Genomic DNA, 24579 nt, shown 5'->3' on the forward strand with positions numbered 1-24579 from the left:
GAGGGGGCGAGATGCTGTCCAAGAAACGGGAGCTGCAAAGGCCAGGCTCCCACAGTGGGAAGGCTCTTTGAGGGAAAGTAGGAAGGCCGGGGAGGCCGGAGCGGTGGGCAGGGTCACAGTCCCGGGAGTCCTTGTCAGGTGTAGTGAGGACTGGGTGTTGGCCCTGCAGAGGGAAGCCGCGTGTGGTCTGGTGGAGGCACACGGGGCTCGCTGGGGCTGCGTGGCAGATGGCCAGGGGCTGGGGGCAGGCGGCACAGGCGGAGGCAGGGAGAGCACTTAGGCAGAGGCTGAGGAGCAATGGTGTAGACGGCGTCAGGCCCTTGTGTTTGGGAATGGTTTATGGGGGCACAGCCAACCGGATCTACTGATGGGCTGGGCGAAGGCTGGGGAAGCGAGGGGTATCAGAGGTGGTTCTGCGTTGACTCCCATGACCTTGTATCCTAAGACATAGCCGTGGGGTGCAGAGCTGTCCTTTGTCCCAGCTGCCTGTCCTCTGGGGTGTCCCTCTCTCTGCTAGCGGTGAAAATTGTCATCGGATTGCTAGCTTCCTGCAGGCTCTCCCGCCCCACATCCCCAGGAGTCTGCTCCAGCCTCCCAGCCCCTCGGCCCCGTCTCAGTCCCTCCGGCACATGTGATGGGCTCCCACTTCTGTGCACCCCCGCGCCCTGCTCCTCTCCCCCTAGCTGCTGGAGAGCCTCGCTCACCCACGGCCTTGCTGTGTTGCAGACTTTCCGCCTGTACCGAGAGTATAAGGACCACATCCTCGTGAAGGCCTTCATGGAGTGCCAGAAAAGGAGCTTGGTCAACCGGCGCCGCGTCAACCACATGCTGGGCCCCAAGAAGAACCGGGCTCTGCCCTTCGTGCCCATGTCCTACCAGCTGTCCCAGACCTACTACAGGTGAGCCCTCCAGCTGGGGCTGGGGCAAGGCAGGGCCCGTGTCAGAGGCCGCGCCACACCTTCTCTGCAAAGAGCAGCGCGTGGGAGCGGAAGGAGCAGGGTGTCCATCTTCCTCGGAGGGCGTGCAGCTTCTAGAAAAATCTTAAATGAGAAATGAGTTTCTAAGGTACTCATGAGCCCAGTGAAAGGCACGGCATCCTTGTCGGGCCTCATTGGCCGTTCTCACGGCTCAGAGCTGCACCGAGCTGTGTGTTCAGTTTGAAGCTATCCCATATCTTCCAGATGCGGTCTGTAGCCCCTCAGCCATCCGAGCAGTGGTCTGGGATGCTGAGCTACTTCCTGACCATTTCTGCACTGCGGCATTCTTGTCTGTGAGCCAAGGGGCGGCGTTCGCATCCGGAAGACCTTCTGGGTCCCTCCCTGGGACCTAGGCCCCCGTTACAGGGTTGTGGGAAGGCACGCTTTTGAACAGAGGCCAGGGCTTGACTCTGTGGTCGCCTCATGGAGACAGTGACATGGACACACGTGTCCTGTCGTCTCTGCACGGGTCGGGGTTTGCCTGGGGTAAAGATGATTGTCACAAGAAGTGCATTCGCCTTCCCCAGTTTGGCGCCTGTTTATAGCGAATGCCTGCGAGGCGTAGAGTATTAGGTTAGATGCAAAGACACGGCCCACCGGGAAGGTGCTCAGGTGAGCAGGGAAGGCACAGGCAGTTAGCTTGAAACGTGGCACCTTCATTCGAGGTAGAAAAGAGGGTTTTGGGCGGGTGGGGGGGAAGCTGGCGTGGTCAGTTTTGAACGCAAAGATCTTAAGGGCCCGCCCATAGCCCATCCACATGGAGGCCTCCAGCACCGCGTCCTCAGTTTGGACCTTACCTCCTTTTTGTCCATGCAGGATTTTTACATGGCGATTTCCAAGCACCGTCTGCACGGAATCGTTCCAGTTCTTCAACACAATCCTGGCTGCCGGCAAGTTGGACCAGCCCGATAAATTTTCCTTCAAAGACCAGGATAATCACAAGTCTACAAGCCACCTGGTGGCATTTTCTCTGGACAGCCCTGGAGGGCACTGCGTGGCCGCCCTGACCCTTTTCTCTTTGGGTCTCATTTCCGTGGATGTCCGGATCCCGGAGCAGATTGTCGTGGTGGACAGCTCCATGGTGGAGAATGAGGTCATGAAGAGGTAAGGAAGGAGGTGTCAGCATGCCCTAACATGCTGCTCTGAGTGCACTGGGGGGCCTCATGCACTGTGGTATCCTGTGGTGTCCACGGTTTTATTTGCTCCATCATGTGGTCTTCTATTTTTTAAGCTTTTATTTATTTATTTGAGAGAGAGAGCGTGTGCACACGCACACAAGCAGGGGGAGAGGCAGAGGGAGAAGCAGACACCCCCTGAGCAGGGAGCCCGATGCGGGGCTCGATCCCAGGACCCTGAGATCATGACCTGAGCCGAAGGCAGACGCTTAACCGACGGAGCCACCCAGGCGTCCCTCCTGGTCTTTAGGCATTCCACTAACACATGCTGAGTCTGTGCGCGTCATGTCTGGCCCTGTGTGGCATTTGGCACATGAGATGGCAGATGTCAGCAGGGTGGCAGGGAGCTCCCCGGGACGGGACCTCAGATCTGGGGACTAGGGACTAGGGACTTCAGCACTGTGTCTAGTCCACTGCCTCGTGCTGGTGCCTCCAGGCGCGGGGGGGGCTTGGCTGTGCCAAAGAGAGGGACCTGTCGAGGTGTGGCTCTGGCCGGGGTCCTTGAGGGCCTAATAGCTAAGCTGGGATTTAGTGGAAAAGCAGTCAGTTTAGGGACAGAAACTGGAAGGGTTTCCAGCAGCAGGAAGAGCCCTTGCAAAGGCACTGGTATGTGAACGGGGGTGAGCGCGGCATGTGGGGAGGTGGTCAGAGGGGATGAATCTGGAGCGGCAGCGCTGCCCTTCACAGCCAGATGCCCGGGGGAGGGGGAGGGGGTCTGCAGCGACCACAGGCCATTGCTGAGGCCGGAGCACGGCAGCCCCTCTGAGGGGGCCACTGTGTGAGGGAGCCAGCCCTCCGCCGCCGCAGGGCCGGCTGGGCCAGCAGACACGCTGGGCCTGCACTCTGTCACCCAGGTCCGTGTTCTTCTCCTAGTCTGGGGAAGGACGGGGGCTTGGACGAGGATGACGACGAGGAGGAAGACTTGGACGATGGCTCGGGGAGCAAGCGCCGGGCCATCGAGGTGAAAGCCCGCCAGGCCTCCCACACCAACTACCTGCTGATGCGGGGCTATTGCGCACCCGGCATCGTCAGCACCCGCAACCTCAACCCCAACGACAGCATCGTGGTGAACTCCTGCCAGGTGACGTTCCGCCTGCGCCGCACCCCCGCGCCCACCCGGCTCTGGCCCACCGGTGAGTGTTTGCCCGCCGACGCGGGGTGCTGGCCTGCTCAGTGCTGCTGGTTCCCTCCGGGGCTCAGAAGTACACACTTCCACAGACATCTGAAGTATTGCTTTCGATCTCTTGCTTTGAAAGAGGAGTCCTCGGCTTACATTCATCATCTACATCTCCCTTGCTTCCAATTTTTACACTCTCTTTAGCCCTCTGTGCGTTACCTCTGAAACTTTAAATAGCTTACTTAAACCTTGCTTTCCCATACCCTGAATTTGAGGCAGTCTCTTCTTCCTCTATGTAAAATGAGAATATTCGGGCCCCTTCCTACCCCTTTCTTGCTTCCCCTTCACATATCGGGGTGCATGGTGTTCACTTTCAGTTTCGAAACCCCAGTTGGTGTTCTGTGCTCTGTCTGGAGTTTGGTTCGGGCCAAACCTGTGACCGTGGTCTTGGCAGAACCAGCTTTTCCAGGAAGCCATGCACAGCAGCCCCGGCTCGTGGAAGCTCACGTGGGAGTTCAGGGAGGGGTCCCGGGATGTCCCCCAGGGTCTGAGGAGCGGTGAACACAGGAGCACCGGGAAGGCAGGGCCCAGGGCAGCCCAAGTTGAGGAACTCCTCCAGAGCTCCGGGGCTGCCGTCCTCAGACCCCAGCCCTACCTTCCTGCCCTTCATCCTGGCCCCGGGCGTGCATCCCGACCGCTGGGCCCGTGCTCCGTCCACCCAGAAGGTGTCCCCTCCCTATTTGGGGGGTGGTGAGTTGGTGTTGGGGCCCTGGGCTGGGCTGATTCGGGTTCTCCTCATCTTCACAGTCCCTTCTCTGGAAGAGCTACCCGTGGGCATATCCTGCCTCCCTGACAGCTTCACCAGGCTGATCAAGAACCAGGGGGCCACCTGCAGCCTGGAGGAGTTTGTCCACCAGGTGGAGCTGTGCGGGTATGAGCCGGGAGATGTGTGTGCCGTCTTGGAGGTCCACGGGGTCATTGCAGCCACAGGGTGCTTTGGGGTGGACAGAGTGGAGCTGAGCAGATGGTTCTCTGCCTTTGAGCGGACAGACGCCGAGCGCACCAGGACCTTCGCAGACTACATCCAGGTGAGCCGTGCTCTCAAGTGATGTGGGGTAGCCGACGCAGAAGGTACCGCTCACCGGCCAGATGCACGCCTCGGAGGAGGGGCTCGGCTTGGGGCACGTAGTGTAATTTTTTCAAAGATTAAATTAGTCGCCAAGATTAGAAATGGGAGATTTTGCCTAAAACCCAGCTTCTCTGGAATGTTAGAGGTTGGACACCCTGGGTCCCGTCTCTTCAGCACAGTGGGACGGAGCCAAGTAGAGCCATCTCTGCTGGGCCCACAGCTCCTGGATATCCTGCACCTGGCCCCACAAGACTCCCCGCTGTACCTGCCTGGGTCCATTTTCATCAGGGACCCTTGAACCCAAGGAACGTATTAACAGATGGACCTTTTAAATCGAGTGCCTTGGGACTTATCTGGCCCCGATGTGCCTGGTCTGTAGTTGGAAGCAGGTGTTTGTGAGTGCAGGACATGAGAGCAGGGTCATACGACTGTTCATGTGGTGTCTCCTTGTTCATATGACCCATGCTCCCTGTGGCCCAGGTGACAAGGGCTTACAGCAAACCCTCCCCAGACCTGCGTGACCTGGCTATGAGTCCTGGTTCCAGGATGTGAACTGGGGCAAATTTCTTGAATCCTGACTTGTGGGTTTTTAAGCTAGGAATGAAAAGAAAGACAATAGTGTCGGGTGCAGTGTCTCCATCAGAACAGGGACCTTGCAAGCAGGGCTTGGTATAAGGACGAGAGGAGTTACTGTCATTCGTGTGGGAACAATCATGGCTTTTGTGGAACTTGATAGCACTCGGGGTGTTGAGTTTCCTGGGAGGACGCTTTCACGGCAGCTTCGGTTCTCAGAAGTTTGCCCCAAGCCTAGAGGGGGAAAGGGCTGCCCTGGGACCGCATGGCCAGCTGGCGCCTGCCTTGGGCTGGAAGCCAGACCTCGCCCTCGAGTCAGTCTGTCCTGATGGAGCTGGGCTTGCCATTTGCTCGGGACGCTCAGATGCACCGAGCAAGGGAAGCAGGCGTGAGGATCCCGCACAGACCTGTGTGTCTCCCGCTTTTCCTAGGACCTCCTGGAGCACCACCAGGTCCTGGAAGTCGGTGGCAACACCACTCGCCTGGTGGCCATGGCCTCTGCCCAGCCCTGGCTCCTGCACTCGGTGCGGCTGAAAGGCAGAGAGGAGGATGCGTACCCTCAAAGAGAAGACCCCCAGGCCAGACCCCGAGACGGGCCTGCCAGTGAGGACAGCCCCTCGGGGAGGCAGGCACCGCCCTCCCAGGGCCCCCGGAGCACCAAGAGGCGTGCTAGCTGGACGAGCGGTCACATGGCCTGTCAGGGCAGGGAGACGGACCCCGAGAGTACCCAGAAGCCCCCCGCCAAGAGGCCCACGCTCCAGGATGTGCGCTGGGCCCCCAGCCCCAGGCCCAGAGCAGAAGAGGAGCTAGAGCCCCCGGCACCTGCTCTGCCACCAGTTCCCGGAGACACAGGTGTGAAGGAGCCTCCCCCAGGAGCACCGGAGGCCGGGCAGGAGGACCAGGAGGAGCAGCTGAGCTGTCAGGCCCAGCTTCCAGAAGGATCTGAAGACCCCAGAGGTACCGAACAAACCTGGTCCCCCCCCCCCACCTCCCCCCACCTGCCCATCACCTGTCCTGGGCTGAGTGTCCCCCACGCCCCACACCTGCCCTGAGACGGGGAACCCCAGCTTTTCCTAGCCTCAGCGTTGAGGGGGAAAGGTCTTGCCTGTTCCCACTAGAGGGCTTCAGGGGCTCCTAAGCAGGTCTGTGAATGACCAGTGTGGGACACGAAGGTGGTTCTGGAAGGCCTTTTTGGCCGAGGTGTCCCGCGTGAGGGCGCAGTGGCAGGAACGGGGGGCGTCGCGCCTCCTGTTGGGATTGGCAGACATGCAGGGATGGAAACCTGCCGGGATCCCCTCCTGCGGGGTAGATGCTCTCACCTGCGCTCAACGCTGGCCTCTTTGTGTGCTTTCTGAAGGCGTCTTTGTTTCCTTGGGGCTGTTTTTGCCTTAGGGGGTTATGCACACGGCTCTGTGGTCGGGGCTTCTGGGTGGAAGATGAGGTGCTCACTTGCCTCCCCTCGTGGGGGTTCCTCAGGGCCCTGAACACCGCCCCCCCCCCCCACACACACACTTGCACACTGCGGTCCAGCCCAGTTTGCTTCTCAGGGTGCAAGGGCTCTGTGAGGACTGGGCTTGCTGTCCCTCTGTTCGCGGCTTTATCCCCAGAGCCCAAAAGGACGTGTCGCATGAACAGAAGAGGAAGAGATGGACTCCTGCCTCTTAGGTCTCATGTCCTCTCCCTCTTCTGTCAGGTTTGGCTGAGAGTTCTGTGGCCAGCAGCCTCTCCCAAGCAGCACGGGAAAAGTGAGTGTGTGCCCAGATCCAGGCGGCCTGGTGCGGGGTGCGGGTGCGAGGGTGGGGAGTCTGTCCCCGGGGTCCCAGCAGTGATCATCACATGGAGATCTTCCACAGTCCAGCGCAGTAGTTCTCGGCCAGGGGACCTGGAAATGTGTTGGTCTTTGGTCGTCCCACTTGCTGGGGAAACAGGGCAGGAGCTGCTTATGGGGAGCGGGTGAGGGCCAGAGGTGTAGACTTGGGCAGTGCGGGGGTCTGTCTGGAACCATGGGCTTCACGGGAGCCTTCCTGGTGAGGGGGCGCCTCCCACATGTGTGCTGGGGCCGTGAGCCCCCGGCTCCGATGCAGCGCTCCCGGTCATGGCGGTCAGAGCCAGGTGTCCAGCTGGTCCTGGGCCCCTCCCACGCCTGGACCCCGTGTGGCAGACCAGTCACTGGGGCAACGGGGGACTGCTAAGACACAGAAGTAGGTCTTCTGCATAAAGACCTCTGTGAGCTCTAGCCTGATGTGGAGTCGGCCATTGCCCCTGGGGCCAGGATGGAGCTGGTGCATCCAGAGGTCAGCTCGTCTCCCTCCTCTGCCAGCGCAGGGCCCTGTGGGGGACATTGGCACGTCACGGCCTCGGTTAAGGCTGAGTGTGAGCGGGTCCCCTCAGCTGGCGACCCGGGCCCTGGGGTAGGGACTCCTCATTCCAGATGGGCAGGGGGGTGTGGAGGAGCAGGACCCCCGGTCCCGTGACGCAGGCCAGGCGCCGACCGCCCTGAGCCTCAGCGTCCCGTCGGTGGAACTGTGTCCCTCACCCACCGAGCCTGACGCCTGCGTGTCGCCGCTGCAGGGACTGCGAGAACATCTCCTTCATCGCCCGCCCGTGGCGCATCGTGGACGGCCACCTGAACGTGCCGGTGTGCAAGGGCATGATGGAGGCCGTGCTCTACCACATCATGACCCGGCCCGGCATCCCCGAGAGCCGCCTGCTGCAGCACTACCAGGGCGTCCTGCAGCCCATCGCCGTGCTCGAGCTGCTGCAGGTGCGGCCGGGCTGGGCTGGCCAGGCCTCCCCGCAGCTCCCTGCTGACCACTGCTCCCTCCTCCTGGGCCCCTGCTTCAGCCTCCCAGCGGGGTGGCCCATCAGGAGATTCTAGGTTCGGCCTGAGAAGCAGGCCGCTCGCATGGGTCCCTTACTTACTTTACCCCCCTGCTCAGCCCTGCCCAGAGAGGTGTTCTCGGTGCCCTCCGAGGCCGCCAGTCCGGCCCATGAGCCCCTCGCCTGTCTTCCCTGGGCCCCTGCGGCCCCCACCCCTGCCCTGGGGTCCTGCAGCTCCCAGGGTGGGATGGAGAACCCGGTCTGCAAGTGCACCCGTCACCCTAGGTGTCCCGCTGTCTCTAGGGCCTGGAATCCCTGGGCTGCATTAAGAAGTGCTTGCTGAGGAAGCCGGCGGCCGTCTCGCTCTTCTCCAAGCCCCAGGTCCCGGAGGTCCAGGCGCCCTCCAGCCCGAGCGAGAGCCCCACTGTGTTCTACGAGCCCACGCTGGACTGCACCCTGCGGTTGGGCCGTGTGTTCCCCCACGAGGTCAACTGGAACAAGTGGGTCCACTTATGAGGCACGTGCGGTCACCACGACCCCCCCTCCCTGCCACTGGTGCCTGAGGAGGGCGTGACTCCCTGGGGGGGGCTCCACCTGGCCCCCGCGTGCGCCGCACCCTGCCCGGGGCACAGGGACAGGTCTGTGCCAAGCCTCGGGCCCGGAACTCGGAAGAGGGCCTCCCGCCCGCCTGCTCCGGGGGGCTTCCCGGACGGAGGGCCCTGCTCCGTCCCGCCGGGCGTTGTCAGGGAGCAGCTACCGGGAGGCGTGGGTCCCTGCTGTCCCTCTCTCGTTCCCAGGGCGTGTTAGCCGTGGCTGCAGGCACGGATCCTGCACTCCGTCGCTGCCTGCTTTCTCTGCGGAACTTGGGTTGTGGTGAGTCTGAGAGGCCCTGGTGGGCTTGGCCTCCAAGGGCCTCCACCGTTAGGGAGCGGAGCTGCCGGCCCAGGCCCCCGTGCCTTCCACCTTCCGTATGGACCTCGGCGGCGTCATCCTTTGGCCAGTGAGGGTCAGGAGCTGGCCTTGCTCACAGCCCGCGTTGCAGATTCCAGCCACCATGGCAGAAAGGCCAAGTGCCCCAAGTGGCAGGGCCTCGTGGGGGGCGCGTCACAGAACGGGCTGTGTGTCCTGCCACCCAGGGCCCCAGCAGGGACTGACCCCTCTCCAGGCAGGACATCGGACCCTGAGCCTGGGGCCCCCTTGTTGGTCCCACAAGACAACCGGCGGGCCTCCGGGGGGTGGGGGTGGGGGGCGCCTTTCCCGCAGCTGGAGCTGAGGAGCTGAGCGGGCCTACAGTTGGTTTGTTCTTTTCCCTTCTTTTCTCTTTAAAAAAAACCCCTTGGCATGTATTTATTTATTTTGTAATTAAAGTGAAGGAAAATGCATTTAGGTTTCTGTGTTTCCTAAAGAATCTCTGTTCCTCTGGGGGCCTTCCTGCTTTCACCTGCAGAACTGCCAGGAATAGAGGCTCCCACTTAAACCAAAGGGGGAGGGAGGCGCTGTGGCCCTGACTTGCCCCTGGTCGGCCCAGCCCTCCTGCCCCTGCTCCAGAGCCCTTCCTCCTCCTCAGCCGGGCCCAGGCCTCTGTCTACGCGGAGACGCTCGGGCAGCTGTGCCATGCAGGGTGGCCCAGGGCCAGGCCGGCCGGTTGCAGGGGTCACAGGCTATGGCCTGGGTTTGGGCAGTGGGCGTTCTCTTCAGCCCTTCCCTCCCATCTCCCCCCCCCTTCCCTTTTTCTTCCCTCCTTCCCTTTCTCTCCCTCCCTCTCTTTCTTCTTTTTCCTTCTCTTTCTTTTATATGTGTATATGAGCTGCCAACATTTTTTTTAAAAATGGGACATTTCACATTTTTAAAAAATCCAGACTTCTATCTTGTGGAAAATTGGAGAGCGACAGCGCATAGGGCAGTGGGGAGTGTGGGAGTGGGGACGGGCCCCCGAGGCAGCACTGCCCCAGCCCCAGGCCCAGCCTCGCACCTGCCAGCTTCTCAGCCTTACAAAAGCAGCCCATCTGGGCATGTTTGACCTGCAGCTCCTGGCCTGGCCCAACTCAGGGCCCCGTGTTTCCATCTTGGGACCAGACTCTGGGATGATGAGGGGCAGGATAGAGCACGGAGCGGGGAGTCTAAGGGTGAACCCCAGCACAGACAAGACCTGGCCAAGTCTTTTTTTTTTTTTCTTTTAAAGATTATTTATTTATTTGACAAAGAGAGAGACAGCGAGAGAGGGAACACAAGCAGGGGGAGTGGCAGAGGGAGAAGTGGGCTTCTCCCCTTAGGACCTTTTCAGCATGACCTGAGCTGCTGAAGGCAGACGCTTAACGACTGAGCCACCCAGGCGCCCCCAAGACCTGGCCAAGTCTTAACCGTCACTTTTTTTCCTCTCATTTTTACTCAAGTATTAAAAAAAAAAAAAGTGGGGAGATTTTTTTGAGATCAAGTAGAAAAAAGAGTGTTACCTGCTTTATGAACAGAAAATACTTTACAAATGCCAGTTGTTTGGGAACACCCTGTGTGGCGGGAGACAGGTGGTGCTACAGGCACCCAGTCTCGATACTCCCATCTCAGAGCCTTGCTTTTCTCATCTGAAAAATGGGGATGGACTGACTTCTTCCTGCGAAGACCAGAGGCACTGAAGGGCACCAAGGACAAGCAAATAGTAGGGCTCAGCAAAGTTTATCTCCCATTCTGTCCCCGTACCTGAGGGATGGTTTGGGCCTGTGTTTGGGAGATGGGACATAGGGATGAGGGGTGCAGCCCTTCAGTGGAGAGATGGGCTTCTATGACCAGGCTCCACATTCCACAGCCAGCCATTCTGTGCAAGGATGACCTGTTCTCTTCCTCCTTCTGCCCACCTGTGCATCTGTCCATGTCTGTCTGTCCATCCACCCCCCACCCACACACCCATCCACCCCCCACCCATCCACCCATCACCCATCCATCCACCCACTACCCATCCATCCATCTATCCACCCATTTCCCCACCCATCCATCTACCCATCCACCCACCCATCTACCCACCATCCACCCATCCATCTCCCCATCCATCCACCCATCTACCCACCATCCATCCGTCTACCCACCTCCCCATCCGTCCACCTATCCACCCACCCACCCATCCAAGGTAGCTCTCCCCTTCCAACCTCTGCACAAAGGGCTTCAGGAACCACAGCATAGACCAGAAGATCTGAGCACAGATGCCTTCAGGGGTCAAGCAGGTCCCATAAATGAGAGGAAGGAGAGCCTTGTGTTAAATATAAATACTAGGGGGTGGTAGAGACTGTGGAAAACTGAAGTGGATGTGAAGGGACTCCCAAACAAGGCAGGGAGGGTGAGGAGGGACACTGAGCCCAGAGGGCACACGTCCCATTCACCCTGGCCTGCCGCTCACAGGAGGCCAGAACTATAGGGCCTGGACATCGTGGCTCTGTCCTTCGTGTCCCACCCCACCCCCAACTTTCGGTTCTTCCTCCCTTTAACTTACATCAGCAACATGGTAATGTATTCTCTTTAATTGAAACACTACAGTAAGACTCAAGCCTCCAGGCTCCTTTCCCCTCAGGACCTTTTTCTTTGCATTTACATACATTTTCTGCGCCACTAGAAAACATGGGTCTGTGATGCCATTTTTACATAAAATGTCTCACTGATAAAGCTCGCTGGGCTCCCCCAGCCGTGTCCCTGGACTTACTCCCTCCTTTCCCTAAAGGTAAGCACCACTCTTCCTGGTTTCCCCCTATTGAGCCTCCTCCTCTGCCTGCTCAGACTCCGCCTCCCTCCTGTCCGGGGTCCTTTCAGACCATGTCCTGCCGGCTGCTGGCCCTGCTCCCCTCCTGCCCCGTTTCTGACCTGGGCTGAGCGTGATCTCCGCCCTCTGACTTCCCCTGACCACCCAGCCTTCCCTTGGACCCCTGACCCGCTTGTGCCAGGGATTTCCCAGTTGTGCATGGGTGTGGATCCGCGTATTGACACGTCTGTGTACGTGTGGGCGTGCGTGCACACGTGTGATCTCCCTGCTTGGTGACACCTCACCACCCCCAGCATCCAGTGCCCTGCGCACCTCCAGCCACCCAACCAGAAGTCAGCCCTGATGGAATTAAAAAACCCCGTCCGTTCACCTTGGGTCATCACCATACTCCCACGGCAAGAGTGTGGCCGCGACCATGGTGTAGGGGCGCCCATCTAAGCCACCTGACAAGACTGGCGCCGCCCCTCCCACCTCAGTCAAGTTCCTGTGGTCACCAGCAGGTGGCGGCAGCGGCTCGGTTCGCGGCTGGTTCGTCTTGCTCTCCAGGTGTCTGCAGCGAGGATTCCCGGGTCCCACGGTGAACGGGAAAAGCTTGCTGGAGTAGTCGGGGGAGGGGGTTGGCTTGCCCACAGAAATGATGATCACGCAACAATACTTCCTGAGCACCGTCCTTGGCACTTGACGCAGACCAACTCCTGGCCTCTGGGCAGCCTCAAAGCGCGTCTGCTCAGTACGCCCATTTCGTGTCTGAAGAAACTGAGGCACAGAGAGAGAAAATAGCTTCTGCAGACTGGCAGCTAGTCGGTTGATCTGTTGGCGTTGCCAGCTCACCTGTGCGGCCCCCAACGCCCCCCCCCCCACAAGCTGCTTGCCAGAGGTGGGGGCTGCTTTGGGGTGAGCAGCCAGCTCTATTCTAGGAGACCCCTTAAATTGCAGAATGAGAAGGTTTCTTCTCTGAGGCCACCAATGTTAAAACCCCTCAGATCTGTGGCCCCCCAGGGACGGGGGAAAGACCCCTCGCTGCCCCCCAGGGTGAGCAACGGGAGAGGGTCTCTTGCTCCGTTTAAGGACTTCCCAGGAGGCCCCCGTCTTCGTCTCTCTGCCCCGTTCTGTGGTATCTCCAGGTCCAGGGCAGGTGGCTCCCCCCTGGGCTCAGTCCCCTCTGTCCTCTCTGCCCACTGCCTCATCAGCCGCTGCTCTGCCGTTAACTGATTGCTTCACATGCTCGTCTGTCCAGCATCTGCTGAGCACCTGCCATGTGCTACGCACCATTCCAGGCTCTGCGACGAAGGGCGAGTAAAATAGACAAAACCCCCGTGCTAGCGGGACTGACAGTAAACACGACGAATCAGTAAAAGACACAGGTTAGAGCTTAATACATGTTACGGGGGACAACTAAGTCAGTGGGGTGCTGCAGTTTTGAGTGAGGGGCCCAGGGGAGGTCCTGCTGAGAAGGTGACGTCTGAGCAGAGACCCGACTCCTCTTGTTTTCCTTTCGTGGCTTGATGCTTCTTGACTACGGGCGACCCCTCTCGCATCTCCTCCCTGTCGAGAACGTGTACTTCTTCCTCCTGTTCTCTAGGTGCGGGGGGCTCCCGGGAGGCAAGTGCACGTATGTGCTCGCTGCTCCGTCTTTCCCGTCCCTGGTTTTCTGATGGTGCGTCCGGGCGGCTGTGGGTGGGATGTGCCCCACGTGGCCCATCCCCAGACCAAGTCCCAAGCAGGGGAGGGAGAAGAGCCTTCCCCTCCAACAGGGAGCCTAAAGGAACACACCAGCTCCGCTTTCTTGTGTGTGGGTCTCATCCCAGCCGAGCCATTCCTCCCAGATGTGGAGGTCCTCCCAGCAAGCCGAGAGGCTCATGGCTGCCCCCCACTTTACGAAGAGGAAACTGAGGCTCAGAGACAGCAGGCGACTGCCCAAGGTCATCCATGAGAAGGGATGGAGCCTGGCCCCCTGGCCCCATTGAATGTAGTTAGTCCTTCCTCAGGTTGGGAGGAGAGTCCTCCTTATGCTAGGACACTTCCCACTGCAAGTGACACAAACCCATGTCAGACCCACTTAAGCAAAAAAGGGAAACTCGCAGCTCAGCAGCCCAGTCGGGACAGGCTGGGTTATGTGGTGCTGACACACAGCCCCCAGATCTCGGTGGGTTACAACAGGGATTGATTTCTTGCTCATGATACATGTCCATCTCGGGTAAACTGGAGGCTCTGCTCTCCGTGTCTCCTCCCGCAGGGACCCAGGCTGATGGAGCAGCCACCAGCTTATTTGTCACAGCTCCTGGTGGCAGAGAGGAACAACACTCGGGAGAACATCACAATGGTCAGGTACATGCTCTGGTCCAGAAGTGAGACTTACCACTTCTGCTTGCAACTCCCTGGCCAGTCCTGGTCATGTGGTACCATACCAGGGGGCCAGAAGGTGAAGAGCATAATGACTTCCACACTTGGGTACCTCAAAAGTCCATGGGGATGTGGTTTCAGGCATGGCTGGATCCAGGAGCTCAAGAGATATTACCAGGAATCAATCTCTGTTCCCAGCTCTGCTTTCTTGTGTGTTGGCCCCACCCCACAGCCCCGGGCTTCAGTCCATCCCTACCGCTCGGCAGTCCTAGCAGAAAGAGCACATGGACCAGTTTGAGTCACGTGTATGTCCCAGAACCAGTGGTGTGGCGGGGGTTGGGGTGGCATGGAATGGTCTGTCAGCCACTCTCAGAGCTGGGGTCAGCTGCCCCACAAGGACGCTGCATGGACAGAAGCAACAGGCACCCCACAAGTGTTCCCTCTTGACCTAGGTCCCTCCCAGCTGAGCAAGGGGAAGAAGAGCTGCATTTGGGGTCAGGAGACCAGAGTTCGAGTTCTGGCTGTGATCTTTAATTCAGTGTGTGACCTCAGGCCAGCAAGCCTCTGGCCCGTTGTGCGCCTTCACTTCATTCGTCACATGGATAGCCCTGCCCTCTCTGACCCCGCAGATGGAAAAGGGCTGGCCCAGGAGGAGAGCATGGCTTCTGTGCACGGGGTGTTGTTATCAACCCTCCTGACTCTCTTAAGAGAGTCACTGGCAACTGTGGCCTGGACTCTGGGTGACGAGAAGCCACCTTCCCCACCTCCAGGTGCTCAGGGCTCCGTCACACCTCCAGGCCCTTGCTCAAGCTCTTCCTTCTGCCACAAAAGCCGGTGCCTCTAACAAGTCCTATCCATTTGTCAAAGTCCAACAACCACCACCTCCTCCTTGAAGCCTTCCAGCCCCTCCCGATGCCCCTCGGGGCTCCCGTCAGTGGGGTGCTGGGGCTGGCTCGGACCACCTAGGAGGGTTGATGACACACATCTCTTCCCGATCCCACTTGGGGTTGTCAGGTTGGTAGCTTGAAATTGGCCATGGTGGAAGCGTCTACACCATGGGAATAAAGCACACACGACACCCTACAAATCGGGCTTTTTTGAGTGCCTACGTGCCAGGCTGCAGGTAGGGCAGGGAACAAAACAGAGGAAGTTGTTGCCCTCGTAGGGCTTATATTCGACTTACAATCCTGGTCTCTAGCATCTGTTTCCACCTGTCCATCCGCGTTCTTCCTTCTAGCCTTTCACCATCCCTTCATCCGTCTCTCCGTCCACCTGCCCACGTAGCCACCAGTCCCTCATCACCCACCCACCCACCTCCTGCTAACCCACCCTCCCAGGAGGACCAGCTCCTGCCTCCTCTTTGCAGCCCGCTTACCAGCTGAGTCCCCTTCAGAGACAGAGTCGGTGAGGAGCCACGCCTGGCCCAAGCCAGAGCCCCTGACCAAGCCCCAGCCCTGGCCCCCTGGCCCCCTGGCCCCCTGGCCTCCTGGCCCCCTGGCCCCCGGCCCAGAGCTCTGTGCGTGGGAGAGCTGCGCTGACTCCCCTGGGGAGCCGGTGGCTCAGGTGGCCCCTGGAACCCAGTGGCCCCAGGAGGATGTGAAAACCACAGCATACCTTGGCCCAAGTGTCCCCGGGGGGTGACAGTGGGGGATGATGAGGGCTGCTCGCTTGTGTCAGACTGTGCTCCCGTGTCAGACTCGAGCTCCCAGCTGAGCCTCACTTTGATCCCAGGTCAACAGCCCCACGGTTGAAACCATCAATGTTCTAGAACTTTCAGTACCCAGGACTCTCTCGGGGACTCCCCCCCCCCCAACCACCCCATGTTACAGATGAGTCACGGTGAGGCTTTCTGCAGGACTGACTCCCACCAGCAGGTAGCTCAGGCTCATCCAAGAGGACAGACGAACCAGAGCTTTTCCCCTTTGGGTTCCGCCCGGCAGCCCGGCCTCCTGGGAGAACGAGGGCCCCGGGCAGTTCCAGGCTGGGGCAGGGATGTCCCCGGGCTCTGGGAGCCGGCCGGCCTGCTGAATCAGACTCTCGGCCTCCCTAACCCTGCTTGGCGGGCTTGAAAAAGACGCCTCCAAAGGTGAGCACCCCGACTGGGAAAACAACCTGTGGTCTTGTTCGCTGTTTTTGGTTTTGGTTTGGTTTGTTAAAGCATGAGCTGCATGCAGTCTGTGGCGCTGATGTTCGGTAAGGTGCCTTCAGACGTGGCCAAGATGGATTTTCTTAGCGTCTCAATTCGCATTTTGAACGGACTCTCTGAGAAATCGTCAACAAGACCTTGACTTCCCCCTGATCCCCGGGGATGAGCAAACAAGATGCCAGAGGAGTGGAGGGCTGCGTCCTCACCGCCTGTCTGCCCCTCCTCCACCACGAGTGCCAAAGGAGCCCCCCCGCACCGTGTACCCCAGAACCCGGCACATGTATTCATGACCAATAAATATTTCTTGGGAGCATAAGGGGAATAACTGAGTGGGCAGCCGAAGCCAGCAAATCTTGGCGGTGGGGGCTGTTTCTAAGGGACAGGCTGACTTGAAGCCTGGAACCGTCCCCCGCCCCGCCAAGTGCCCCTCTGCGGGCAGGACAGCCCCAAACCGTGGCTGCTTTCTCACCCCCGCCCACCACCAGCACAAGCTTGGTCTGGGCCCCAGAAGGAAGGAAGCTGAATTTATTGAGGGTCTGCTCTGCTGCAGCCTGTGCAGTGGGTGACCTCACCGATTTCTCCCCAAGGGGGGTCATGCCACCTGCGGGCCCCCCCAGTAGCCAGCCCAGAGAGGGGAAGCGGCTGGCCCAAGGTGGCACAGCCCAGGGGCATCACAGTTGGGATTCAGACCTCTGTCCAGAGGCCCCCACAAACCTTCCCACAGCCAGGGTCCCCATGGGCTCACTCCATCCCCTTCCCGTCTCCCTGAGACGTGAAAAGGAACAGCAGGGACTTCTCACGGCTCCTGGAGGCAGGCCCCGCAGGGCAGGGTCCGTGGGGGGCCGCCCCACGTCCAGAAAGGAGGGAGGCTGTCATCGTGTGCACACGTGCGTCTTGCCTCCATGCCCACGGGCACCTGCTCCCGCACATGGACACACCCGTGAGCTCCCGGGGCCACACACGCGCACCAGGCGTCAACCAGGCTCAGGGGCCCCATCTGGGGGCCCAAAGGTCGCAGGCCTCTTTACCCCACGGCCCAGGTGAGTCCAGCTCTGGATCTGGCCGAATGGCTCTGGACGGCCGGTCAGCCTCACTGGCTGGCCGGGGGCCCGGGTCCCTCGGTCGGCGGGGCCGTGACCACCCACTGGCGGAGGTAGCTCCTGGGGGGCCCCTCGTCCCGGGGGCTGGTGAAGTCACACTCCACAGGGCTGCCGCAGTCAGAGCCCGCGAAGCCACTGTCAAAAGTGTCCATGTCCAGGCCGGCGGGAGGCGAGCCCGTTTCGCTGTCAGACGCCCCTCTGGGGGGCCCGCCACTCCACGGCGGGCCTGGGGTCCAACCTGCCTCATCTTCAAGGGGCAGCTTTAGCTGGTCAAGGAGGCTGCCAGGAGGGCCTCCCGGCCCGGCAAGGCCACCAGTCGAGACGCAGCCACAGGAGAGGACTGTGGTCCCGGTGTCCAAGAGCGGGTCCTCAGTGCCTGAGCCGGGCTCCAGGCTGGTGTCCAAGTTCAGGGCTGGGTAGCCGTCATCCCCACAGGTGCAGGACCAGGCACACAGCCCCTCCATGTCTGCTACGGTCACCGTGTTGATGGACAGTACGCTGTATACTTGGTCCTTCTCCTGGCTATAAGCCGAGCCACCCAAGCTGCCGGCGATGGCAGGGGCTGGGCCCCAAGAGTCCGGCTCAGGCCCCTCGTCGGCTTCCACCAGGTCGGTGGGCTCCGGCAGAGGCATGGGCTGCGGCCCCTTGGCGGCGCTCTGCGGTGGGCAAAGGTTGAACATCTCCAGGGATGAAAGCACCTCGGGGCTCTGGGGTCCCAGCTCCAGGCTGGAGGCAGTGAAGGGTGCACCCACCCATTTCTGTGTGAGAGGAAAGGGAGACAGTCATGACAGGACGGGGGCAAGGAGGGCATGGACAGACAGACATAGAGCCAGACAGAGCCAGCAAGAGACAGAGACATGAGAGGATAAAGAGAGCACCAGGGGTCAGAGCCATGGTGCGCCCCTATCCGGGGGCCTTCCTCACCACTGTCCCTTCCTCCCTGGGCCTCAGTTTCCCCACCTGCAGGAGGGAGCCGCTGCCCTCAGTAGCCTGCCAGACAATCAGTGCTCGGGGGCCTGGGGTCTTCATAGGGCCTGGGTAGCAGGCGCCAAGATTGCTGAGTTGTAGGGACATGGGGGTGGGAGGGCCTGAGGTCTGGGCGACAGAGCCGCCACCCGGTCCCCTGTTTCATTTCCTCCGGGACACTTCTTGAAAACGAACATCCTCCTGTTGGTGTCCCCACTGGAGTGGACACTTGGCCAGGGCAGACGCCTCGATTCTTCTGGTCCCAGCTGTGTTCCCGGAGGCTCACACACTGCCTCGCATACAGTCGGTGCCCAATAAATGTGTATTAACTAAGTGAACACGTGGAGGGAATTGGTGACAAGCCCCTGGGAAAGGCCTCTGTGTGCTTGGTGGGTAAGGGATGTGGAACGATGACGGACCGAGGCAGCGCCCCCAAGCTCTGAGCATCCCCCACCCTGCCCTCACTGGCCTGGGGTCACACTGATGACACAGGGTCTCCATCCGAGTGGCAGTGAAAACCCCTGAGAACCAGAATCTCCCAGTTTTGAGGCTGCTGCCTCAGAAAACATCTCAGGCCCCGGGTGAGACGCCCCCCATCTGCCAGTAGCACCCACTGCCCAGAGCTGTGGTGAGGAGTCGTTGCATTCACATCGCGGAAGCTCCTTGCAGAGCGCCGGGCACATGTGAGTATAGGGGGAGTAAACACCGAATAGGTGTGGTATCTGAGCTTCAGGGAAGGTGCAGAGGAAGGAGGAAGGTCTCTCTCCCCGCCGGGGGTGGGGGTGGGAGTCCAGGCTGCTCCCCTGCCTCACGAAAGCCGCTTCCCCACTCGGAGCCTCGGTCTCCCCAGGGGTGCCCTGTGGACGATGGAGCACCCCCCATCCCCACCCAGGGGCCGCGATCAGGATGGAAGGGGCAGGGGGTAGAGGGCGCTCAGTGCAGCGCCAGGCAGACAGCAGGAGCTCAGCCAGTGCTCTGGTCCACGTTTCCTGACATCCAGGCTCAGCGGGAGTGGGCGGGCTGCACCCCCAAGTCACCACATCCTCTCTGCGGCGGGCCCTCCCACGCGGGGTGGGTGTTGAGCGGTAAATGGGCACAGACAACCGTGGGCGCCGGCGGGTGACGGGTGGTTGGGGCTTGGCGGGGGGTTGGTGTATTTGGCAGGTGGGGCCAGACCCTTCCCAGAACCTGCTCCGTCTCGGGGGCTTCTGATAAAGAAGCAGGAGACCCGTTTGTGACTCAAGGAACCACCGGGCTCACCCCTTCCCCCAGCCTGGCTCCTGGGTTGGGAGATGCTGCCCGATTTTCTGTCATTCTTATACCAGTTCCGCCCCACCCGAATTATTTCCTGCACTCTGCAGATGCAGAGACCGGGGCCTGGCTGGGGCCCGGGCGCTCTGGGCCTGCAGGGTGGAGCTGGGGTCCTGGGGCGCAGGTGGAGGTAAGCTCCCAGAGGGTAAGAGGCTCCGCGGGGTTTGTCACGGGCTGAAGGGCACTCACCTTGAAGTCTCCACTGTGGCCCACATAGAGGGGCTGGAAGAACTTCTGTGGGTTGGGCACCTGCCCCCACACCTTCTTCCACAGCCTGGGAGGGCAGAGACGAGGTAAGCCCTCACCATTCCCCAGAGGGCAGCCTGGCCTCCCACTCAGGGGCTCCCCAACTTTGTCCTGCAGGACACTCAGCCCCCTCCCCAAAGCACACGCACGCACCTCCCTTCCACCTCTCTACCCCGGGCCTCAACTTCCACATCTGTAAAATGGGGGCAGCAAGTCTCATGCAGGTGCCCGAAGTTTAAGCGCTTGGCTGCCTATTCTGTGCCTGGCAAATGCTGCCCCTTCTGAGCCTCAGTTTCCTCCTCCACCACCAGGGATGAGCAAAGGGCCGGTTCCACAGGGGTGTGGGGAGCCCCAGCACCCCAGCACCCAGAGAGCGCTCCGTGATCTTCATTATTATTCGCATCGCGCTCTCTCCCCCTCCAGCTTCTCTGCCTCCATCTCTGTCAAAGCCTCTGGATGCAGATGAACACATCGAGCCGGGTGTCCGGATCCCCCCCACCCTTGCCCAGGGCTCAGCAAACCCTGGTTGGAGCAGAAGGGAAGGGGGTGGGGTGGATTATCCCCCATGACCTGGCGGCCCTGCGTGCCCCTCCGGGATGCAAAGCATAAATGTCACCGGACAAGATCATAGCCTAGGTCACTGTCATGAGCACTGGGGCAGACTCCACCTCAGAGCTGTGCGGCTTTGGGCAAGTTCTTTGCCAGGTCTGTGCTTCCCTGCTTTTGCCCCATTTGTCCAGGGGAGGTAAGTCCCGAATGGCAAGCTCCTAAGGCTTGAAGGTGAAGGTGAGGTGGGCGCGCTGCACGGTGCCCAGTGAACAGGAGCTGTTTCTCATCACCATCATTGTCATGACCACTGTCGCGATGACAGGCTGTGTCCCCCAACCCTGGGTGGTTATAGAGGGGCTTTGGCCCAGGCTGACCCCCTCCCCCTGCCTCCCTGAATCCCTGGCCTTACCTCCAAGGCAGGTGGATCTTCAGGCCTAAGAAGACGAGGATGGGGAGGAGATAGAGCAGGTAAATGTGCCAGCCTCCCTTTATCTCTGGGAAGGAAGCAAACACTGGGTAAAGTGGAGCCCACCTCTCCCAGAGGCCATGTGGGGCGGGTGTGGGGGGCAATGGGTCTGGGCTGGTGTGGAGGGCATGGGAAGGCCGCAGGGGCCTGGAAGTGGGGCGGTCTGGGATCCTGCTCCCACCCCCACCCCAGGCAAGCCACTTCATCTCACTGGGCCTCTGTGTTCCCATCTGCAAAATGGGGATAATAATTCCCACTGCAAGGAGTTATGAAGAGCACCAAGCGCCCTGCCAGGAGCCACACCTACCTTCCGGCTGGGTGTGAAAGGTGACCGGGTCACTCCACTCGCTCCAGGTCCCCTGGAAGGAGGAGCCGGGCTGGGGCCCTGCGCGGATCTGCACCTCATAGCTTGAGTTACTCTGGAACTCCAAGGCAAGGAGAGACACGCTCCTCGAGTCCACCGAGATCAGCTTTCTCCGGACACCCTGCCAGCACACAGGGAGGATGCACCGGGTCAGGCTCAGCCAGGCCAGCCCCGGCCTCCAGCAGAAGCACCCTTTCCCAACCGCCCCGAGAGGGGCTGAGGGTCTCCTGCAAAGGCCCCGCTCCCTCCACAAGACCAGGCTTAGCTTGCGTCCCGTCCACTCCAGTGGGGGCGGCACAGAGCCACGGGCACTGCCTAGACCTTGTTTCTCTCTGACCCCAGCTCTCCCCTCACAGTCCTGGCAGGGGACCCTCCCGGCGAGGCCTGGGACCAGCCCAGGAGTAGCAGTGGCCCCTCTTTAACCAGAATCTTTAACCAGCAGCCTTCCAGACAGTGGTCACTTTTGGAATTGTTCCATAGTGGGCCTTCTCAACAGCAGGCATTTCTGTAAGTCTTGGACCACAGGCCTCTCAGCAACGGATATCTCTGGAAGCCCTCCACGGGGGACATTCCAAACAACCACATGTATGAAATTCTTCGACTGGGACCTCTCTGAAGGATGGATCATTCTAGAAGGCTTCAGCCGTGACTGTTCTGAATAGTGGGCCCTTTGGGAATTCTCCAACGCTCTAAACAAGGATACTTCTAGAAGTCTTCACCTTGGAAACAATCGTCCCTCTAACACTGGACTGTCTTGGTTATTGAACTTCTGGAGCTCTTCACCTGTGGCCATTCTAAGCCAAGGGGGAAGGCTCCAGCTGGCCCCATTTCTGAAACTTCCTCTGCTGTGACTATACTAGACTCTGGGAGGAAAACGGAGGATGTGCTACCCTCTTCCTCTCTGGCATGCTGATCGAGGAACCAGGGGCATGAAGGAAAGAATTTTGAGGGGCCTCCCACCCCAGGGAGAAATGAGGGGGGGCAGCACGGGGTGGGAGGGCGGAGGGGAGAGCTTCCAGCCTCGGTGGGTCCTTGGTTCCATTCTTGGCTGTGAGTCACCAGCTCACCTGTCGCTCAAAACCCCCTCCCCACCACCAGTGCGCCCCAGATGCTCAGCACGGCGCCTCCCCTCCCTCCTTCCCCCAAGTCTCTGCAAGCCTCACCAGAGCCTCGGGGCCTCCCTGCTTCCTGTATTGCAGCTCATACTGCAGCTTGCCCTTCAGCGTGAAGAAATCGTAATTGGAGCTCCAGGAGATGTTATAATGCCCCAAGAAGGTCACGGTCACGTTGAAAGGGGGGGACGGCTTGACTTGAAGGGAAAAGCCAGAAAGATAAGAAAGGGGTGAGATTGGGCTGCAGCTGAGAAGGATGTGGTGGCAGGAAGTTCTCTACACCCGACCCAGTGTTGGTGGTGGGTCGGGATCTGTACCCCCGTGGGACTCTGGGCGAGGCAACCCCTGTCTCTGGGCCTCAGTTTGTGCATCCGAGAAATGAGAAGTTCAGACCACATTGGAGCTGCAGCCGCAGGGGTGGGAGGGTAACAGAAGTGGGCGAAGCAGGTTTGGGGTCTGAGGACATGTAAGCAGGATGCCACACTCAGGCTGGGCAGGGCTGCAGACCAGGGTGGCCAGAGAACAGCCTGGAATCCCACATGGGGGAAAGCTCTCTCCAACATTAAAGTTTGTTACTAATCCGGGCGCCTGGGTGGCTCAGTCGGTTAAGTGTCTGCCTTTGGCTCAGGTCATGATCCTGGGGTCCTGGGATCGAGCCCCCTGTCTGGCTCTCTGCTCAGCGGGGAGTCTGCTTCTCCCCTTTCCCCAGCCTCTGCCCCCCCATTCCCCCCGCCCCCGCCCATGCCTCTCTCTCTCTCAATCTCTCTCGTGCATGCACACGCTCTCTCAAATATATAAATTAAAAATCCTAAAAAAAGAATAAAGTTAGCTCCTAATCCAAAAACTTGCTAAGCGACACGTGGGCCAGAGGAACCAGTTCTGCGTTTCTGTTCTAAACGATGACATCATTTTCTTTTAGCTGCAGCTTCCCAGAGAAGCCAGACTCTGATTAGCATTAATGCTAATGAGATATCATTAATATTCATTAATGCTAATGGCGAAAGCGAACAGTACCGAGCTCCTGCCGGGCTGTCTGCAGAGCAGTCTGACCCTCCTCAGTGGCCCTGCGTTCCAAGACTTCTGGAAAGTGCAAGGGCAGAGGCCTGAGTCACAGCACCACACCCTCCTGGGTGCTTCCCAGGCAAAGGTCAAAGCCGGGCCTCCCATTCTGCTCCATCCCAAATTTGTTTCATGAAAGTGAGCGGGATACAACACGGTTAGATGCCTTCATTTCTTCTCTTGTAAAACGGTACCAGCTCCCCAGCTCCTCTTTCATGGGGTGACAATTCTCGGGGACCAAACTCAGTAGCAGAAGGAGGTCCCTTCCGGGAGAGAGAAGCCAGAAGCTCCTATCCCCCAGCTCCCTTCTTCTCTTCCACCTTATTTGCCAACATCTAACATTTTCTGCATTTCCCTGTGTGATCCTGTTCACCATCCGTCCCTTTTCTGGGATCTGAGCTGCTTGGGGCCGGGGTTTTGTTCTCTTGGGTCAACGTTGTGCCCACGGCTCCCAGGACAGAACAGGTGCACAGAGGCCCTGGAGAAATACTTATTAAATCAACAAACGAAGCTTTCAGGGGTTGCAAAAAGGAACTCTAAAGCTGCTTACTTCTCTGCTCGAGTTGGGAGAAGGTGCACATTCCCGGGGCCCCATCGAGGGCTTTTCTGTCTTTGAGCCATGGGTCCATTTGGACTGGACTCGTTCTTAAACCCTCTTCCGTCTTCCCCAGGCCGGGTGGAGCTCTCCACTTCCCTGTGTGGCATGGGCTGGGTGGCGTGGACTGATTCAGGGAGGGATTCGGATGTTTGCGGAGCCTGGTGCCCAGGAGGAGGAAAGGGCCGGAGTGGGCGGGGAGCCGAATGCCACCTTCTGCCACATCTGGGCACAGGTGGGCCTCAGACCCTGGCAGGGAGGGCTGGAGGGAGGGGTCGGAGGGAACCGTGACTTGGAGTCCCCTGCAAGGCAAAGCAGCTCCTTCTCTGCCCTGCACTCTGCTCTGCAGGGGAGGGGTGGGGATGCTGCCCACCCCAGCTCCCCCAGAGGCAGGAAGGTGGCCCTGCTCCATAAGCTTGCCATGCCTGGGTCCAGATGACCAAGTGAGCATGTGTGTGCATGCGTGTGCATGCGTGTGCACGCATCAGCATGTGTCTGAGAGAGAGCGTGAGCATCATCTGTCCAAGCTGTCCAGGCCAGGAGTTGTTGGTAAGACATCTGTGCATCTGAGGGGGGATTTAGAGTGTGTGGGTGCATGTGTATGAGTCTGGGTGTGTCTGGGTATACGTGAAGCTCTGTGCACGCCCTCTGTTTGCAAAGTGGCGCAAACCTGGACCCCCAGAGTGTGAATGACAGATGTCCTCTTATCTTCTTGCCCCACTGTGGGAATCTGGGGATACGCTCCCAGGCCGCAGGGTCTGAGCCTCCCCAAGGGCAGGTCTCTCTTCG

The 24579-nt window shown here is 59.8% G+C and overlaps 2 protein-coding genes across 2 annotated transcripts in view; one reads left to right on the forward strand and one right to left on the reverse strand.

The window, feature by feature from the left end:
* The window catches only part of GTF3C1 (general transcription factor IIIC subunit 1), a 70549-nt gene extending 61383 nt beyond the window's left edge, over positions 1-9166 (forward strand). The window contains exons 30-37 of the mRNA XM_034989015.1: positions 727-899; positions 1794-2081; positions 3026-3285; positions 4077-4357; positions 5403-5928; positions 6665-6716; positions 7543-7735; positions 8095-9166. Of these exons, the coding sequence (XP_034844906.1) occupies positions 727-899; positions 1794-2081; positions 3026-3285; positions 4077-4357; positions 5403-5928; positions 6665-6716; positions 7543-7735; positions 8095-8307 (1986 nt within the window). The 3' untranslated portion in view covers positions 8308-9166. The remainder of the gene's footprint in view (positions 1-726; positions 900-1793; positions 2082-3025; positions 3286-4076; positions 4358-5402; positions 5929-6664; positions 6717-7542; positions 7736-8094) is intronic.
* Positions 9167-16425: 7259 nt separating this feature from the next.
* The window catches only part of IL21R (interleukin 21 receptor), a 35226-nt gene continuing 27072 nt past the window's right edge, over positions 16426-24579 (reverse strand). The window contains exons 5-9 of the mRNA XM_034989020.1: positions 22188-22333; positions 20968-21145; positions 20604-20688; positions 19589-19673; positions 16426-17880 (exon numbers count right to left, since the gene is read on the reverse strand). Coding sequence (XP_034844911.1) covers positions 17113-17880; positions 19589-19673; positions 20604-20688; positions 20968-21145; positions 22188-22333 — 1262 coding nt within the window. The 3' untranslated portion in view covers positions 16426-17112. The remainder of the gene's footprint in view (positions 17881-19588; positions 19674-20603; positions 20689-20967; positions 21146-22187; positions 22334-24579) is intronic.

This window comes from Mirounga leonina, unplaced genomic scaffold (genome assembly GCF_011800145.1).
Source record: "Mirounga leonina isolate KUSES-001 unplaced genomic scaffold, KU_Mleo_1.0 Mir_454, whole genome shotgun sequence".
Lineage (NCBI taxonomy): Eukaryota > Metazoa > Chordata > Mammalia > Carnivora > Phocidae > Mirounga > Mirounga leonina.